Raw genomic sequence first — 14,931 nt, forward strand, 5'->3', positions numbered from 1 at the left:
GACAGTTTAGCCGAATCACATAATGCTCCATTCAATGCGTCTAGTCCTGAGCGGCTTGCTACTGCACCCCAGAGTTGTGTTACATCTGCTATTTTTACTCAAAAAGGGGGTGTGCCTTCTACAACTTCCGGCGCAATTCCGCAACATTTAGTAAAGCAATCACCAGTTGCAGGATTCCTAAGCAAGCTCGGACAATGGCAGTCTCCATTACCTTGGGCCTCTCCGACTTCTGCTTGCTCATCCAAAATACCCGATTCGCTGACCGCTATACCTACATCAACTGTACAGCAGCATGCCTTCACATCCTATCCCACTGAAACTCGTTCCATCAATTCGCCCTCGGACGCGTTCATCAATGGGTTACAAGCCACACATAGCCCAATAGCACCCTGTATAGCTTCAACTAGTCTCGAACCAACGTCTAAAACAGCTACAACTGCATACGATGTCGAGTCTTTAGCTAAATCGGAAGTACCTCTTTATACCAACGATGCCGAGTCAGTCATCCCCGCTCAAGGATGTAAACCATCGAGTTTGGATGGCATGGTAGACCCTACTGTGGTGGATTTGACTCGGAATATATCCGCGAGTGAGGCCGAGGCTTGTTCACCAACCAAAACTATACCAAGATTAAAAATGCTTAAAACCAAATGGAAATGTCTTTCGTCGAGCATTATCGCCATTTCGCCAGTGTCGACTATTCAGCCCAATCCTTTATCCACTGAATTTAACAGTGCATCATTACCACCACTCGGTTCATCCCCCCAAGTTAGTCTCGACATTAGTAGAATGGATCAAATGCCTACACCAAACACTTTAAATATCGCCACTACAGAGAATGCTCCTTCTAAACCCTCTATAGCTAAAACATATTGGAGTCGGCTGGCTTCACCATGGAGTACATCAGAAACATCTCCTGATATACCTCAAATAGCACATGCATCAACCGAAGTCAATAATCCTGACTCTGACAAAGAGTCTTGCGAGTGTGACGACTCGACAACAAAACAGACCAAAACTAAACCAACATCGGGTCTGTTTTCACGACAGAGTGTGCAATCGCTTCGACCGTATTTTTTTCGAGCGGGAACCAATCAATCTACAACCGAGTCTGTTAATAACCCTTTATTGCATTTTGCGGCCGCCGCACTGGTATGTGTTCTTTAAGCATGCCGACTGTCCATTATTTAATCATAGTCTGTATTCATTTCAATAGGCTCACATTGAAATAATACACCTTCAAACTCTGTCGATCTCTTTGTATTAACCCGACATTCAATCCCATCTACTGATTTAAATTAGAAACTGGCCCAGAATGATGATGATGAGTCCGAGGTGCAAAATGACAATTCCTATCAATGGGCCGGCATCTCACTTGATCCAGATTTATCAGATGAAGTTCGTTTTAGAGATGATCGATCATCTATCCACCGAATGTATTTTAATACAACACAATCAGATATAGCCCACGAGGCAGGGGGCTCGGAATTTCAAAAAGACAATACAATCCCTGAATCAGACTCGGATAGTCTGAGTTCAGTAGAATCATTTGATGGCGAGGATCGTGATGAAGACCCAAATCATCAGTCCCATCACGGGAAAAAAATCACTTCTGCAAAAGAGCTGGGCAGTTCTCTATCCACTCCAGATTTTCATGAATCAAATAGCAACATTCATTCTTCATCCCTCACTGTAGCTGAAAAAATTCAAACTGTATTTGAACTCCCTGAAACAGAGCCCTACCGCGGCGAATTTGCATGCTGGCTGGTCAGATCTGTTCTACTTAAAGGATACATGTATCTTACATCAAAACACATTTGCTTTTACGCTTCACTCTACAAATCAACTCGTGATATCAAATCCGGTTTCCTCAAAAAACGCACCACAGCTAAACTATACAACACCAATTGGTTTGTTCTCAAAGGCAACACGTTTTATGCTTATGGGAATTCTACCGAGCTGTATTATCCTTTGTCAACAATAAGTATGAAATCCATAGTAAGTGTTTGTGTTTCTAAACTGAGCAAAACTGGGTTTAGAATTCGCACGACAAGCAAAAAATATGCTTTTGAGGCGGACACGGAAACATTGTGCAATGAATGGGTGGCGGCTTTACGCGCAGCTGTATTTAGATCGCATAATATGGGTGACGATGTTCGTGTAGTGTTTCCACTTTCCAGCATATCGGAAATCTCAATAGCAAAGTCTATTGGGCTTGATGACTCGCTGCGCATCAAAATTGTTGACTCGGAATTTTTAATTTCTGAAGAGTATTATTTTGCCTACTTCAATGATGCAAATAGAGCGTGCGATACTCTTATTGCATTATGGGAAAGCGTAAGAAACGAAGCCAAACATAACGTTGTTCGAAAACGTGTTAGTTTGTATGATACGACAGCATTAACTGGTCTGCCATCACAGCCATTGGATTCACATGCTAAATTGGGCAAACAAACAAATGGCTTTTTGGGAACTACTAATGACGATATGCCAGCAACTTCGAGTTCATCGCTACTGCAGAGCGGAACGAGTTTGCCTGCTTTGTTTAGAAAATCTAGCGTGGCTTCGCAGTTGGCAACCAAAGCTGAGAATGGTATAGCTATTGGATCAGTTTCTAATTCACCACTATCACGACCAAGCTTGCATCATCGAGCACAAACAGATATGAATCTGTTTGACGAGGACATATCGACTTCGTATAACCAAGCTGATTCTGGATCGAATGGTGGACTAAATTTGCCATCAAGACATCACAAATCAAGCCACACTAATTTGGAAAAACAACAATCAAGCCTCACAAATATCAATGGATTACTCTCATCTGGCGCTGTTGAAAGTCTTGACAAAGAGACTCCACCCTTTTTGTCCACACTCACTCCGGCTAAACCTGACAGCAGTATACGTCGTAACTGGTGGGGTCATCGCAAAACTATTTCAGACGGTGCTGATGCTTTTGGCCCTGCTTTTTCAACTTCGTTTAATGTGTTGTCTAAACTAGATCCAGGAGCCACTACAGCCTCACAACAGCAAAAAATCCTTACGTTTCATAAAGATTTTTCCGTTCCGGAAACTGAAATCCTTCACGCAACATACTCATGCTACCTTGATCGAGTCATTCTTCGTCTGGGAAAGATTTATATCTCGGATCATTTTCTATGCTTCAAGTCAAAGGTTGTTGGTGTTCGAGCCAAAGTCATGGTTCCTCTATCTGAGATCATCAATATTGATATATCTAGAAAGTATACATCATTGTACTATGCTCTAGTAATTACCACGCACACCCAAGAAGAAATTAAATTTGATTTCCAGTCGTTTGAATCACGCAAGAAAATCTACAATGTCCTACATAAGCTGCTGTATACCTCTTCCAACAAAGTGGAGCCAAATAATGATGAGCTGAGCGCACATGAGCAAAAGGCTGCGTTATTAAAAGACATTTCATTGTCAGAAACCCACGTAAAATCGGTATTTAGTCAATACGAGATTGCCTATATTCCACCCATTCTTGATCCTGAGCGACCCATAAAACTATCAGAAAAAATGCATATTACTTGCTTGACAATTGGTACTCGAGGAGATGTTCAGCCTTACATTGCTCTCTGCAAAGCCTTTATGGCTGATGGCCATACATGTAGACTTGCGACGCATTTAGAGTATCAGGATTGGATCGAGGGATTCGGTATTGAATTCCGACCTGTAATGGGAAATCCAGCTGAGCTCATGCAGCTCTGTGTTGACAACGGCTTATTTACAGTTTCCTTTATTCGCGAAGCAATGGGAAAGTTTCGTGGATGGGTTGATGAACTTTTGCTTTCCTGTTGGGATGCAGTTCAAGGAACAGATCTTTTAATCGAAAGTCCTACTGCAATGGGCGGGATCCACTGTGCAGAAAAGATGCAAATTCCTTACTTTTCTGCGTTTCCAATGCCCTGGACACGCACAAAAATATATCCACATCCTTTTGCAGTACCAGAGTACCATCTTGGCTATGGGTACAATTTGATGACACATGCATTGATTGAGCATATATTCCAAAAAGGGGTTGCGCCGCAAGTGAACAGATGGAGACGACAGTCGCTGGATATGCCTACAATGAATCTAGGACTTTTATCGGAACATAAAATGCCATTCTTGTATAGCTTTAGTCCATCGGTTGTTCCTCCTCCACCAGACTGGCAAGACTGGATTCATACGTGCGGATATTGGTTTTTAGACAATCCAGAACATGGTTGGGAAGCACCTGCATCCTTGACAAAGTTTATGGAAAATGGAGCCAAACCCATATACATTGGGTTTGGATCCATTGTCGTGCCAGATCCAGACGCATTAACAAGAACCATTATCGAAGCTGTGAAAAAAGCTGGGGTGCGAGCCATTTTATCCAAAGGTTGGTCAGTACGCCTAGCAAAAGACTCGGCCACGGCTGGTCAGACAGAAACACCGATTGAGTATCCTGATTGTATATATCCATTGGATAAGGTACCTCATGATTGGCTGTTTCCATTGATGGCTGGTGTGGTGCATCATGGTGGTGCGGGCACTACAGCAGCAGGAATTCGTGCAGGTGCACCAACACTCATCTATCCCTTTTTCGGCGACCAATACTTTTGGGCAGATCGAGTTCAGGATTTGGGAGTAGGACTATCCATACGCAAACTCACAGTAGATAAACTTGCATCCGCTCTGGTGACGCTTACTACAGATCACAAGATGCGTGAAAGGTCAGCATTGTTGGGTGAGCGTGTTCGCTGTGAAAGCGGTGCAGCGAATGCCGTGCAGTATGTATACAGAGATTTAGAGTTTGCCAAGCAGAGGATACATGAGCTTGCTGACCGCAACAAACGACACTTTGCTGGGTTTTATCATTGATTATTGTATGTGTATTCAGGATGAATTTTGGTTAGATAGTCTGGTGGATAATAATCTTATCCAAAACTGTGTTTTGGAATCAAATAAATGAAATAAACCACTTTTACACTAGCGATCGAGTAGAATCGATTGACCAAAATAGACATCGATACGCAAGCGACACTATTGAATACTCGAGCATTTGAATGAAAAATTGCGATTTCTAAATTCACCAAAACTCTGCATCAACACTACAACACTATTAATGGCAGTTCCTGAATCAGCTCAGAATGATATGACTGGAACCTCCAGTTCCTCAACCACTGCTACCATCATCAAACTTCCAGACTTGCCAAAGACTATTGGCTCATACACCAATGAATCCATTCGCTCTGGTATTTCTCCTTTTATGCATGCAGCTTTGCTAGAAACCCATCGCAAGTATACTGAGAAAAGGCTGGCTGCATACAATCCAGAGAATTCTGTGCTGCAGCTTGACCACGACCATAAAATGGAGCTAATGAAGCAGCAGAAACAACCTCATTTGGTCTGTAGTCAACTGCAGGACTTTCAAATGCAGCAATTGAATAGATATGTAGCCACGGCTGCTAGGCTCCCTACTTTGGCCTGTTTCAAGGACAATGGATGGATGCCAGACTCTGGAAAGGTCAGTATAGTTTTGGATTGCTGTTTATGCGCCATTTCATCACTGTATAGACCAATCGTCTATAGCATGGATGGTTGGCACGAGAGGAATCTTGTGAAGATTGCACAGGAATTATTGCCATGAATAACCCACCGTTCTAATCAACCAACACTGTATTCTAAATGTCCATCAATCGTAAATACTATATTCTAACCACTAGAAACCACCACAAGAGCTTGAGGTGATCTTGTCAAAGGACCAGTTAAACTTTGATTCCATCAAGAGAGCGCTTAGTGAACAATCCACTGCAGATAAATCTATCCTCGACTCTGATTCTGTGCAAAGAGTTGTTCTTGATATTAGCCAAAGTCCGGCATATGATACAAATTCTCCAGGAAAGATTGGTGATATCGATCAGGACAAGTATGGCAAATATATCCAGTTTGTAAAGCCTCAGTTGGAGGCAGAGCGAACCCGACAAGACCAACTGCGTTTATTGAAACTGGATATAGAGCGAGGTTCGTTGTATCTACAGTTACCGCCTAGAATGCAAAATTTATTGAAAAATGGGAATACCGATCGTATACAACAGCAACATCGAGAGTCTCTCGAGCAACACCGTCAAAGGCAACAAGACATCAAACCTGAACCAGAGAAATCACACATTATGGCAAAGAAAGTAGATCCAGAATCAAGTAAGCTTTCTCATGTCAGATACACATGCATTTGATTTTTTATCAAGATACTGACGTTTTTTGGAACATTAAATAATTAGCGTTAGCATATTTTCAACGGATCCTTAGACCTCAGCAGCAATTCTTTGTTCAATACTTTCAAATGTGGGCAAATGGTCACAGTATGAATTTGGCCAAGCAGTTTAGCACACAAGTTATATCTGGATATCCTCTACATGTAGCCAATCAATTTGTGCAAAAATGGCAAGAATGGGCAGAAAAGATATTCAAGGCAGAATCAGCATCGTCTTCGTCGGCAAACTCTACAAAAACCAATTCTCAATAAACATACTGTATACATAATGAATGATTGATTCATGGTTTTTTTGTAAGAACACTATTATGCATACCATGACAGCATCGATCTGTTAAATTCCAGCTGAATGTTTGTGATGTGTAAACAACATTGTACAATTCATGGCATGTCGAGTTGGCTTTTTGCGGGATCAGGCATGGATCGGTTTTAAAAACATTAGCGCGCGAGTTCCAAATCACATTGGTGTATTGAAGCATGACGTAGCTGGAATTGCAAGCCACCATTAACTTTGGTTGGATGTGAATGGTTCAACAATGTCAATACCATTAGAGTGTCCACTGGAACAATAGCTTTTGTATCAGATGGAAAAGCAAGAATCACTCTTGTTTGATCTTAAATGTATCATGACTGAGAGTATCTGTAATGACAAGACTTGACTTGCAAGGCTTTGATCAATGCTTTTTATTAGCCAAGGTTTATCGATAGTCCACGAAAGCAGATTCAAGTATTTAGTGAACATACAGCAACTTTTCATGTTGTAATATGAGATTGAGTTGCCATTTTACACCATCTTGTACATATTATAGAGTACTTTTGGTTGGCAATCCTGTTTATTGCATTGAATTTGGTGGTTTCATGATTTGTTTGTAGTGGGAAAATTCGGCATAGCTTTAACCTGTAACTCATTTAGAGCATTTATTTTTACAAGCTTTGAGATGAAATGTGTAGCATGCCTCAGAAACCCCATTATAGGCGTGCCACATTTCAATTTCAACCAAGTCGCCACAGTTTAACCAACAATAAATGGTTTTGCTACAAAATTCAAATTTCATTTTAGCGTGTCTTGAATATTATATTCGGTATGACTTCATATTGGCACGGCAATTGAATCCATTGGTGGCGTTGTTATAGTTTCAAATGATGGACAAATGCAAAAGCCAGATCCAAAGCATCATCAAATGAATAAGAAACAAGCAAACCCATCACGTTTGCTTTAATGCGTCCTACGACTGTCAACCCTATTTAACCGTCCCAATATCACCTGAAATTTATTCATTCCAAGTATTCGATTTCATCTACTTCTTTCCCTGTACCCATAGTCAACAGCAGTATTCTGTTTCTGTAGCTTTTATTGTGTCTATATCATTCTAGTCATTTATATACTGTTTATAATATCGATTTATATCAACTATGCAAATACGTTCATTCTCAGCAATCGTCATGATGTTGGCTGCATCTATTGCTGGCTCAATGGCTCTTCGTCTACCTGTCAACAACTACGACAATCACCTTGACGCTCGTAGCTATCCAGTTTCAGAGGATTCTGTTTCAGAGAGCACTGTATCAAATCTCGAATCCTCTTTGCCTCTTGAGAATGATCATATACTTGAGAAACGACACCGTTCTCGTCACATGAGTCACAAACGTATGGGCAATCATGGTATGGGCAAAAAACGTATGGGCAATCATGGTATGGGCAACAAAGGTATGGGCAATCATGGTAAGCATATTACTACCACGACCACAACCACCACAACCACAACTACCGTCGCGCCAATTACTACTCCATGCACCACAACTACCGTCGCGCCAATTACTACTCCATGCACTACGACTACCGTCGCGCCAGTCATTGTTACCACAGTCCCACCACCACCACCTCCTCCAATGACTACTCCATGCACTACAACTACCGTCGCGCCAGTCATCGTTGTCACAGTCCCACCACCTCCTCCTCCAATGACTACTCCATGCACTACGACTACCGTCGCGCCAGTTATTGTTACCACAGTCCCACCACCACCTCCTCCAATGACTACTCCATGCACTACGACTACCGTCGCGCCAGTCATCGTTGTCACAGTCCCACCACCTCCTCCTCCAATGACTACTCCATGCACTACGACTACCGTCGCGCCAGTTATTGTTACCACAGTCCCACCACCACCTCCTCCTCCAATGACTACTCCATGCACTACGACTACCGTCGCGCCAGTTATTGTTACTACAGTCCCACCACCTCCTCCTCCAATGACTACTCCATGCACTACAACTACCGTCGCGCCAGTTATTGTTACTACAGTCCCACCACCTCCTCCTCCAATGACTACTCCATGCACTACGACTACCGTCGCGCCAGTTATTGTTACTACAGTCCCACCACCTCCTCCTCCAATGACTACTCCATGCACTACAACTACCGTCGCGCCAGTTGCACAAAACACTCCTTGTGCTACTAATGTACCACTTCCAATGCCCGACTCTATTCCATATCCTGCAGGTCCAGTCCCAAACCCCATGTATCCACAAGTTCGTGATGCATCTAATATTCCCTCGTATTAATGAGGTTGACTAAACTGGATTGACCTTCCATGTATCAATTTTTGTTTTTATTATCAGTACTAGCAGTAAATTCCACTTACAAGATAGGTGTAAATAAAGTTTATTTTTAAATATCCTTTGAAAATGTTTGCTTTGAGTGAGATCTGTGAGTGTTGGGGAGACCAGATCCAAACAATAGTGTGAAACGAACGGCTTTACATAAATGGTTCGAGTCAGCTGGCAACACTGGAATGAAAACATGGTGAAAATGTTTGTATTCTGACAGTTCAATTCCGCCATGTTCTGGAAAAATTCTGATGGCATCAAGCAGGCTGCAGCCTTTCGGAAACATGAACTCCGTTGTAAAATTGCAATTGTTTCAGGTTAGCGTACTCTACAGGTGGAGCGTCAAGGCTCTCGTGTCAAAACAAGACCAACACCAAGATCAGCGAGCAGTCGCCACTAGACCAAATGTGTGACGTCCTAATCGAGTCGACAGGAATAGTAGATCGCTCAACACACTGGTTGTGTCAACAAGTCAGATTATCGCCACAGTACAAGAGACACAATAGATGAGCAATCCACCAATATTTATCGGAATAAACCCGACTACATTTTGATGCAAGTGAATTGTATGCAAGCATTTCAAACACAAGGTACACACTAATCGTGATCATTGCAATTTGTCATTTATCTTTATTTTCATCCACATTGTTGCTAGCTGTGACTGGTGCACATGTAACATAATTTTATGCAAACAAATTTGAATTAGTGTTTTACGATCGTAATGATCAAACACAAACATTTGGTATCAAGTAAATTGTTTCATAACACAAAGCAAAACTCATTACAAGTGTGGATGAAACGGACAAATAAAACGTCAAATTGAGTTGTACTTTATTTATGAACACAATAATAAAGGTGTAACATTGCTTTTTAGTAGCTTGAAAGCAATCGCCAATCAGATCTCTATAGCTGAGACATTTTTATCGTTTGGCTGTTTTCAGCTTTATTACAACTAGTTTAATGCTTACACATTCACTGCCATTCATGTAAACTGTAACACTTTGTATCTATCTTACAGTGATTGCCCCTATTTTGTTCTGCAATAAGCAATGGTTGACCACTCATCGCGCCTTCCTACTAGAGATTGACTACACTGCCTCTTCAATTGACGTCCTCAACTCTTGTTCCAAACACAATACCTATCATACTATACGCACGGACTATAGTTTGAACTGAGTATTGTACAATCTCTGTTTGAAATCAGATTCACTCATTGCAATTCAGATGTTGGGTTGACTGTTTTGATGTTATCAATAAAGCTTTGTACCAACTCTTTGTTGTATTCTAAAATCAGATACGTTTGTGTTATAGTTTAAAAAAGATTACACATCTCGGGAATGCAGTTGTTGCTTTCATGAGAATCACAATGTTTGGTTTGGATGAAAGGAGCGTTGAGCAAGTGTCAGAAATGTGAAATGTACTGAAACTGTTGCAAGAGCTGTTTTGAATGTCTATTCAACTCTTTGTGACACAATTTACATGAGAATGACTGTATAACAAACAAAACAGTAAGGCTAACAAATCTGATTCATATCAGGTGGAAAGCGCTAATAGTGTACCAAATTGTTTCGTTTAATTTAAACTTGGCGTCACTTTACAGTTTTACTGTCTGGATTTGTAATTTTATTCAAAGGAACTTGTACTGAATTCTAACAAGGCCGCAAATTTAATGCGACTGTTGTCTTGTCAATGGCTCGAAGCGCAACCATACACGCCACACATTATGCGCGCCTTGATAAAGCAATTGCAGAGCCCAGGAAATAGTCAGCTTCAATACGTCATTCACATCTGACGCAATGCAATATCTTTTGGCACGACCTTGAGACTGACCGAGTATAAAAACACCCTCCCTGGACTCCAATCTAATCCTCATCAGCTCAATCCAATTTGATTCAAATCATAATCTTTTCGAGATCACCACTGTTTATTACTCTGTCAATTTTCTATTTTAATTCAACATGAAGTTTGCTATTTTCTCCGCTCTCTCACTCCTCTCACTTGCAGCCAGTGCATTTGTTATGCCCCATGCTGACAACCGTGATGAAGAGGATTCCAAACTTTGGAAACGCAATGCACCAATGGGTGCAGGAGATGTCACTGTCGCTACCGTTGCCACAGTGACCGAAGTTGCTACTATTGCTACCATTGCCACAATCACTGAAGCTGCTACGGTCGTCATAACTACCGATGCTGCCACTACAACCACCGTTGCTGCTACCACTACTGCTACCGCGCCTGCTCCACCAAAAAAGAAGGGAGGAATGGGCAAAAAGGGAAAAGGTAAAAAAGGCAGGAAAGGCAAGAAAGGAAAGAAGGGCAAAAAAGGCATGAAAGGCAAAGGAAAGAAGGGCAAGAAAGGCATGAAAGGCAAGAAAGGAAAGAAGGGCCGCAAAGGAATGAAGGGCAAGAAAGGAAAGAAGACTGGAAATGGCGGAAACGGTGGAAATGGTGGAAACGGTGGATCTGCCACAACTACCACTATCGATGTATCAACTGCTTCTCAAACTGCACCAGCTCAGACTGCACCAGCTCAAACCACAGTATAATCTATTCGCGACATTGGAGTCAGTGTTGTAATTTTGCTAAATATTCTTGTTCATAGCCGTGTTTCAATAAAACATTTTGGTCTTCAATTATGGCCAATATGAAGTATGGTGGAGTTTGTGTAGACTGGCTCGGAACGACAGCCGAGATTGCATGGGAAAGTCGGCAGACTATCCTGTTCTAGTGATTTTAAAAGTAAAATCTTTGATAAACTCGACATATTTATCTGTGCTGGTGTGGCTTGTGCTCAGCCATAATCACAATGGTGCCTCTAACTGGTACATTTTTGTGAAACTTGTGCTGATCATTCTCAAATATCAAGTATAATTGCTTTTGGAACTTTTTATATTTAATGAGATGATGCCCGTTTATTTTGTTCACTATCTGGTCTACACCAAGTTACACTTTTAGCTATAAATAGATTGGTAATTTACCAACTTCAAGTTTTTGCATCAGGACTTTATCTGTTATACTCTTCACTAGTGTAGCTCGACAAGGAAGTACCAACTCAGTTTATATTAAAGTAGTCAATTTACAATGAAAATCAAATCAGTAGTGCCGTTCATCATAGCCTCTGCAGCATCAGTCCAATCACTCGTCATACCACATAGAAAAACGGATGACAGCACTTACGTCCAGCTGTATTCTCGTCAGATAAACTTCAAAACTTTCGGCAATTTTTTTAAAAAACTTGTGGTTCCAAAAAAAGGCAAACCTGGAGTGCCAAACTCGGGTAGACGCAGTATTTTGACTAAACTCGGACCTCGCAAAAAGACACCTGTGCTACAGAGAAAACCAGCAATGAAAAAGATGAACAAGCTAAAGAATACCACGAAATCGACTGGCTCGACTAAAAATAAATCTATCAAGAACAATAACGCGAGTACTTCAGCTAAACACTCGGCGCCAAAACGACCAAGTAGACGTCGCTTTCGTTCTAGATCAACTACAAAAAAGGATGATGACGCAGACTCGGATTAATCTAAAACTAATCGAAAAAGTAAATCTTAAAATCTACCATTGGCTTTGATTATCTATAGCAGTTGGTCGAGTCGTTATCAATGATATTCAATACAGCATCATACAATAGTAATAAAAATCTAGTGCGGGAACAAGTGGGCAGATATACTGGGTAGCGAGGAATTTGAGCAACAAGTACTTGAAGTATTAAATGTGATTTTACATGACCAACTAAAGACTAAGCGTTCATCATTGTCGAGCTACCAGTATTTAAACTGATATTATGCACAATAAACTATTATCACTACATACATCAAATGCAGTTATAAATAGAATATGAGTAGTTGTGATCATGAAGGGATTGTTGATTGAGGAGATATTTTTGCAAGTTATTGAAAGTTGAATAATCAAGGTAAATGTGAACATCCAACTCCTGCCATCACTCTTCCTCCGTGTTCATGCCCTTTATCACCAGCCGTAATCAATATGAAATTATTGTTGTAGGTTGAGATATAAAACTGCAGTAAGCATGCAACATTAGATTCAATATTTTGTGATTTGTCCATCATGCATGGTGAGCGTATTCAGTTTTTTACCAAGATGCGGTGAATAGTTGAATAGCAACAACTTGAGCATTTTAAACCATGTTTAAAGTACCGAGGTTTTGAGTGCAGCAGTCTAGCAGTGGATTGCATCAGTACTACATTCTATCATCCCAATGCACTTTATATCATATGCTTTTCAATGAAATCAGCCATCCATTGTCATGACTAGATGCTTTATTGGTTCAGTTATCTCAATCATGTAAATAATGGATCTAAAAGACTGAGATGCCAGTAGGCCCCAGCACTTTGATAGCGGCTTAGACCTTGTCGATGCAAAACTGCGGACTAGGTTGGCAATGCTTATCATCTCATCGTGTTTCGTGTAGACGAGTTTTTTAAAGTCTAAACGTACAAACATTTAGAATACAGCAGAGTCTCCTTGGATAGTTTGTGTAACCCATCAAAACCATTGTATGGCATTCACCAAGCGTTTGGTTACACAGCATTTTTGGGCTAGGAATCGCGTGACAACTCACAATACACAATCTTGCGAATCACCATTAGCTTGCTTACATATAAGCTGGTGGTCGCCCTTTTCAAAGTGAATTAAACTTTATCCCGACTAGACACAAGTCCATACACAAAATAGAGCACATTACTTGCATTTCATTTCTGTTTTAGTACTCGAGCACCATTACAATAATGCGACCATTGGCTCTTTTTTTATTTATTTTTTATTCAGTTATTTCAGTAGGCGTGCTTGCATTTCCTATGCCTTATAATGACGAAAACCAAGTTTATCTTTACACTCGCTCTGTATATGGGGACACCGGTGCTACTTTAGATGCCATGCCATTCTTGCAAAAGCGCGGAATTGCACTTTGGTGGGAGGAACAAAAGCTTAAGTTTAACAAATGGAGAAACGACAGATACAATCGCAAAGCCGACCAGTCCAAGTATGATTTGATAAAAAATCAAATCGATCTAAACAAGCAATTGGAAAAGGATGGATTAGGAGAGCTTAAAGTTATACCAGGATCAGAAGGCTTCCCAACTGGACAAATGATGGGACCGATGGGGCCAATGGGGCCGGATATGGGACCAATGGGGCCGGATATGGGACCAATGGGACCAGGACCGATGGGACCAGATATGGGGCCAATGGGGCCGGATATGGGGCCAATGGGACCAGGACCGATGGGACCGGATATGGGGCCAATGGGGCCAGGACCGATGGGGCCAGATATGGGACCAATGATGGGACCAGGACCCTCAGATCTCAGTCTTTCTTCAATGACTTCTATGCCACATCTTAAATGCATTCCTCGATCATATTATATGGGAGGTGGTCCAGATCTAAGTATGCCATTACCTGGCGAAGGCTATTAGTTACATTATTCTATAACAATATTTCGATATTTATTCAAATAAATTATTATTATTAGACATCTAATATGTCTACTACAATTGTATGTGTTTTCAATTTATTTTATCAAGTTTTGATAGAAATGATCTTGACTCGATGTGCCATAAGAGATAAGCTTAATTGTTTCGGCACCTGTTACCCGAATGGATTTTCCATCCGCCAATCGATTATTTCGATACAGCTTGCCAAATGCTACTTTCAATGTGTTTATTTCTTCAATCATTCGTGATTAAAGTTGAAGTACTAACCAAAGTAGTAGCTAGCTCCATACCAATAGTCTCAATCAGTGCTCGAATGCAATCTATCTAGCTATTGAAAGACATGTTGTGCATTCTGATTCTAATAGGTATTCTAGTGTATGACTGCCTGTGCCAACTGGTGTTGGACAAACACGCCACTCGATTCACTAGAGCATAAAAATCACATTAACTAGTTTTCAAGCATCCATTACAACTCCATACTGTGCTCTCAAAAAATCACAAACTAGAAATAGATAAATTGAATCAAGTCATACATCAACTTGGAATTGCTACAAAGAAACTCTTCATTTTAAGCTGTTTACAATGATCCTATCTTGGTCAGTT

The 14,931-nt window shown here is 41.0% G+C and overlaps 6 protein-coding genes across 6 annotated transcripts; all 6 read left to right on the forward strand.

The window, feature by feature from the left end:
* Positions 1 to 1,686: 1,686 nt before the first annotated feature.
* BATDEDRAFT_195 (uncharacterized protein) lies at positions 1,687 to 4,818 on the forward strand (the record flags this gene model as incomplete). Its single annotated transcript, XM_006674814.1, has 1 exon — positions 1,687 to 4,818. A coding segment is annotated over one exon (3,132 nt), but the record flags the coding sequence as incomplete, so codon positions are not given.
* A 325-nt stretch (positions 4,819 to 5,143) lies between these two features.
* On the forward strand, positions 5,144 to 6,514 carry BATDEDRAFT_85828 (uncharacterized protein; the record flags this gene model as incomplete). Its single annotated transcript, XM_006675972.1, has 3 exons — positions 5,144 to 5,515; positions 5,715 to 6,189; positions 6,270 to 6,514. 3 exons carry the CDS (start codon positions 5,144 to 5,146, stop codon positions 6,512 to 6,514), a joined length of 1,092 nt encoding a protein of 363 aa, XP_006676035.1.
* Positions 6,515 to 7,675: 1,161 nt separating this feature from the next.
* On the forward strand, positions 7,676 to 8,827 carry BATDEDRAFT_21801 (uncharacterized protein; the record flags this gene model as incomplete). The annotated part of the gene is made up of 1 exon (XM_006675320.1): positions 7,676 to 8,827. One exon carries the CDS (start codon positions 7,676 to 7,678, stop codon positions 8,825 to 8,827), a length of 1,152 nt encoding a protein of 383 aa, XP_006675383.1.
* Positions 8,828 to 10,830: 2,003 nt separating this feature from the next.
* Positions 10,831 to 11,418, forward strand: BATDEDRAFT_21802 (uncharacterized protein; the record flags this gene model as incomplete). Its single annotated transcript, XM_006675321.1, has 1 exon — positions 10,831 to 11,418. One exon carries the CDS (start codon positions 10,831 to 10,833, stop codon positions 11,416 to 11,418), a length of 588 nt encoding a protein of 195 aa, XP_006675384.1.
* A 535-nt stretch (positions 11,419 to 11,953) lies between these two features.
* Positions 11,954 to 12,397, forward strand: BATDEDRAFT_85831 (uncharacterized protein; the record flags this gene model as incomplete). The annotated part of the gene is made up of 1 exon (XM_006675973.1): positions 11,954 to 12,397. One exon carries the CDS (start codon positions 11,954 to 11,956, stop codon positions 12,395 to 12,397), a length of 444 nt encoding a protein of 147 aa, XP_006676036.1.
* A 546-nt stretch (positions 12,398 to 12,943) lies between these two features.
* Positions 12,944 to 14,310, forward strand: BATDEDRAFT_21804 (uncharacterized protein; the record flags this gene model as incomplete). The annotated part of the gene is made up of 2 exons (XM_006675322.1): positions 12,944 to 12,950; positions 13,664 to 14,310. 2 exons carry the CDS (start codon positions 12,944 to 12,946, stop codon positions 14,308 to 14,310), a joined length of 654 nt encoding a protein of 217 aa, XP_006675385.1.
* Between the last annotated feature and the right edge of the window lie 621 nt (positions 14,311 to 14,931).

This window comes from Batrachochytrium dendrobatidis (genome assembly GCF_000203795.2).
Source record: "Batrachochytrium dendrobatidis JAM81 unplaced genomic scaffold BATDEscaffold_1, whole genome shotgun sequence".
Taxonomy (NCBI): Eukaryota; Fungi; Chytridiomycota; class Chytridiomycetes; order Rhizophydiales; genus Batrachochytrium; species Batrachochytrium dendrobatidis.